This window comes from Pteropus medius, unplaced genomic scaffold (genome assembly GCF_902729225.1).
Source record: "Pteropus medius unplaced genomic scaffold, Ma_sr-lr_union100, whole genome shotgun sequence".
Lineage (NCBI taxonomy): Eukaryota > Metazoa > Chordata > Mammalia > Chiroptera > Pteropodidae > Pteropus > Pteropus medius.
This window is the reverse complement of record NW_024356269.1, coordinates 6,416-9,835: the sequence shown is the minus strand read 5'-3', so window position 1 is coordinate 9,835 and position 3,420 is coordinate 6,416. Positions and strand designations below refer to the sequence as shown.

Below are 3,420 nucleotides of genomic sequence, written 5' to 3'. Positions count from 1 at the left end.
TGTTGTTCTCATTACACTACACAGACTTGCAGAAGAAAAAACTTCTCATTAAAAAACATGCAAATGTCCCTTCATCTCTAAAAAATTTTTTTTAATTGAGCTTATTTCCAAGTTATGAAACTCTGATTCTAGATTTTACAAACTGCTTTTATTGACAAGAAAAAACATTCTTGTCACTTCCAACAAGTCATTCTTTCTTTCCTTGGATGAAGTTAGACTTGGATTCACTGTGCTTCCCAAAGCCACTGATCTAAAATATAGACAGGATTGAAAAAAAAAAAACTGTGTATATAGAGAGACAGGATCTATTTTACAACCTCAGTTTGTGAGGGATGAGCTTATATACTCATAGATGAAAATTTTGGTTTTGATTTAGTAATACCCTGAAGATTACATCCCAAGCTTACCCAAATCCTGATCTCAGTAGACTTCAAGTTCCATGGGTGCACAACTCCTATATCATCTTGCTATCTCTAATGCTTAGCACAGAGCCTGGCATAAAAGTAATGATTGTTATTTTAAGCCACTAATTTGTGGCAACTTGTTATAGTAGCAATAGGAAACTAAAACACTATATAGTAGAGTACCCACTGTCATTTTCTATTCACCTCCTCTTCCTTACTTTTGTTCATAGTAAAATATATAATTGTATATAGTATATCAATGGGTGTTTATTTTCTTAATAAAATATAAACTCATTAAAAGCATGACATTTTTCTAATTAATTGCTTTATCGCTACCAAATATAACATATATTAGCACAGATTAGTAATATACATTTATTGAATGTGTGAAAATATACATGCATCGATTTATTAATATATAACCATAAATTTTATTAAATTAGTATTATACCATTATATATTAGTATATTATCAGAAAAGAAGTGAAACAGAGAACAGCCTACCTTTTTGAAAGTTGGATGCAACTGATAGATATAGTTTTGGTATCTCAGACACATACCTTGTCTCTCCACATTGGTGCTTTGGGGTTCTTGTTTTAATGCTGATAAAATTAAAGATGTGAATGTAAAATTATATAAAAATGCTAAAGGAAAGAGTTTTCAAGTTAAATTGCCCTGCTATTTTTTTATTGGCCTAAATATTAAATAGCAAGTGAAAAGATTGTTTTATCTCTTTCTCCAGACTCAGTTCTTCAGGAGAACAGGCACTGTTGTCCGAATTGGAGAATCTGAGCAGAAGGTGAGGCAGTTCTTTTGAGATTTAGAAAGGAAGGGGATTGCGTACTATGAAAGTGAGCATCATGAGTTAACTGCCAGTGAAAACGTGGGACAAGTTACCCACGAGATACGGAAATAATTTCTATCACAGAGGGCCACAGTTTGTATCACATATAAGCTAAAGAGTTACATGTCATAGAATGAATCAGGGGTTTAGTATGGGGCATATCTGTATTTGAATGTCAGTTCTATCAATTAAGAGTTTTGTACTCTAAGAAGGTTTCTTTTCTCCAATTTTTAAGATGTGGAAACTGAGAAGCAGGGAATAAAATAATCTCTAGTCACAATAAATTGAATCACTACAGGTGGATTTTCTAGCACACATAAGGTCCACTGCTGAAGTTAATTTCTTTTCTTCATCTAACTACAGGGTAAAGCTCATTGGTCTTTGCTATTATGGATACCAGATCATGGAGGAAATCATACTGTTTCATCTGAGTGGTATCAACTGTTCTGCAGCTAAAGAGCTGAATAAACCTGAATGCATGGCAGGTTGGAATCATACAGGTGTGAAGGAATTCATTCTGGTAGGTTTAACGGAAAATCCAAATTTGCAGATCCCTCTCTTTCTGCTTTTTACCTTTATTTATTTTATCACTATGGTAGGTAATTGGGGAATGATCACTCTGATCTGGTTAAATGCTCAACTTCATACTCCAATGTACTTCTTTCTTAGCAACCTCTCTTTCTGTGATATCTGCTACTCTACTGTCTTTGCTCCTAAGATGCTGGTCAATTTCCTATCAAAACACAAATCCAGCACATTTTCTGGCTGTGTTTTGCAGAGTTTCCTTTTTTCAGTTTATGTAACCACAGAGGGCATCCTCCTGTCTGTGATGGCGTATGATCGCTATGTGGCAATAGCCAATCCCTTGTTGTATGCAGTCATTATGACCCAAAGAGTTTGTATCCAGATGGTTCTTGCATCTTATATGGGCGGCATCATCAACTCTCTGACACATACAATAGGTTTGCTCAAACTAGACTTCTGTGGTCCTAACATTGTGAATCATTATTTCTGTGACTTTCCTCCTCTTCTGAGGCTCTCTTGCTCTGATGTTCATAATAATGAGATGCTGATTTTGGTATTTTCTGGGGTCATTGCAATGTTCACTTTCATTATCATCATGGTTTCTTACATCCGCATCATCATTGCCATCCAGAGAATTCGTTCAGCTGAGGGGAGGAGCAAAGCCTTCTCTACTTGTGCCTCCCACTTGACTGCTGTGACCTTATTCTACGGGTCTGTGACCTTTAGTTACATTCAGCCAAGCTCTCAGTATTCCCTGGAACAGGAGAAGGTCTCTGCTGTGTTTTATACTTTGGTGATCCCCATGCTAAACCCACTGATCTACAGCCTCAGGAATAAGGATGTGAAAGATGCAGCAAAAAGGTCAATATGTTGGAAGAGAACCTCGACTTGACTCAATATCCTCTATGGCTTTAACGTAACATTAACCTGCACATAGATAATTTCTTGAAAATCATATCACAGATATGATCACAAATAGAACTATAATCGAGATGCATTTATGCAAATTGACACATAAACGATAGTTAACCATTCTTGCAAATTTGTATTATCTTTGAATCTCTTCTGTAAGTTTAAAATGTTTCAAAATTAAGAGTTAGAAAAACATAGGTAACAGTACTTATAAAATAATAGAACACTCTTACTTCTTGGTGGAAGGAGTAGTTTGTTATTAAAATAGCATTTTTTCAAAAGTAACAATAAAAACTAGGCAAGACATAGACTTTATATGTTGTTAAAACTGAGTGGTTATTAAGGAAACCAGAACTGGAGTGGTTTAGGACTCAGAGAGATATAGACATGGAGAGGTGAGCTGACTTTATCTCACCCTTGAAAATGCAGGCTTGATGCATGGAGGACTCTGCAAGCGTTCAGAGAAACCAGTAGAATCTTTGGCAGATACTTTGCCGGCTACACCACACATGGTTGTATTTCCTTTCAGAGTTTCAGCCATATCTGAGCCTGAGCAGACCTGGAGACCAAATAATAGATATAAGAACAGACAGATAATGGATGATAGATAAATGATAAATGATAAATTGATGATGCAGATGATAGGTAGATAAATACATGATAGATGATAGATAGATGATAGCTAGCTAGCTAGCTAGATGATGATAGATAGATAGATAGATAGATAGATAGATAG

General features: G+C 35.4%; 1 protein-coding gene across 1 annotated transcript; it reads left to right on the top strand.

Annotated features, from left to right (window-relative positions):
* The first annotated feature begins 1,725 nt into the window (after positions 1-1,725).
* LOC120601445 (olfactory receptor 1052-like) lies at positions 1,726-2,664 on the top strand. Its single transcript, XM_039861105.1, has one exon. It carries the CDS (start codon positions 1,726-1,728, stop codon positions 2,662-2,664), a length of 939 nt encoding a protein of 312 aa, XP_039717039.1.
* The last annotated feature ends 756 nt before the right edge of the window (positions 2,665-3,420 follow it).

Coding starts and splice junctions, on each gene's coding strand:
- LOC120601445 (XM_039861105.1), top strand. CDS start 1,726: ATGGCAGGTTGGAATCATACAGGTGTGAAGGAATTCATTCTGGTAGGT.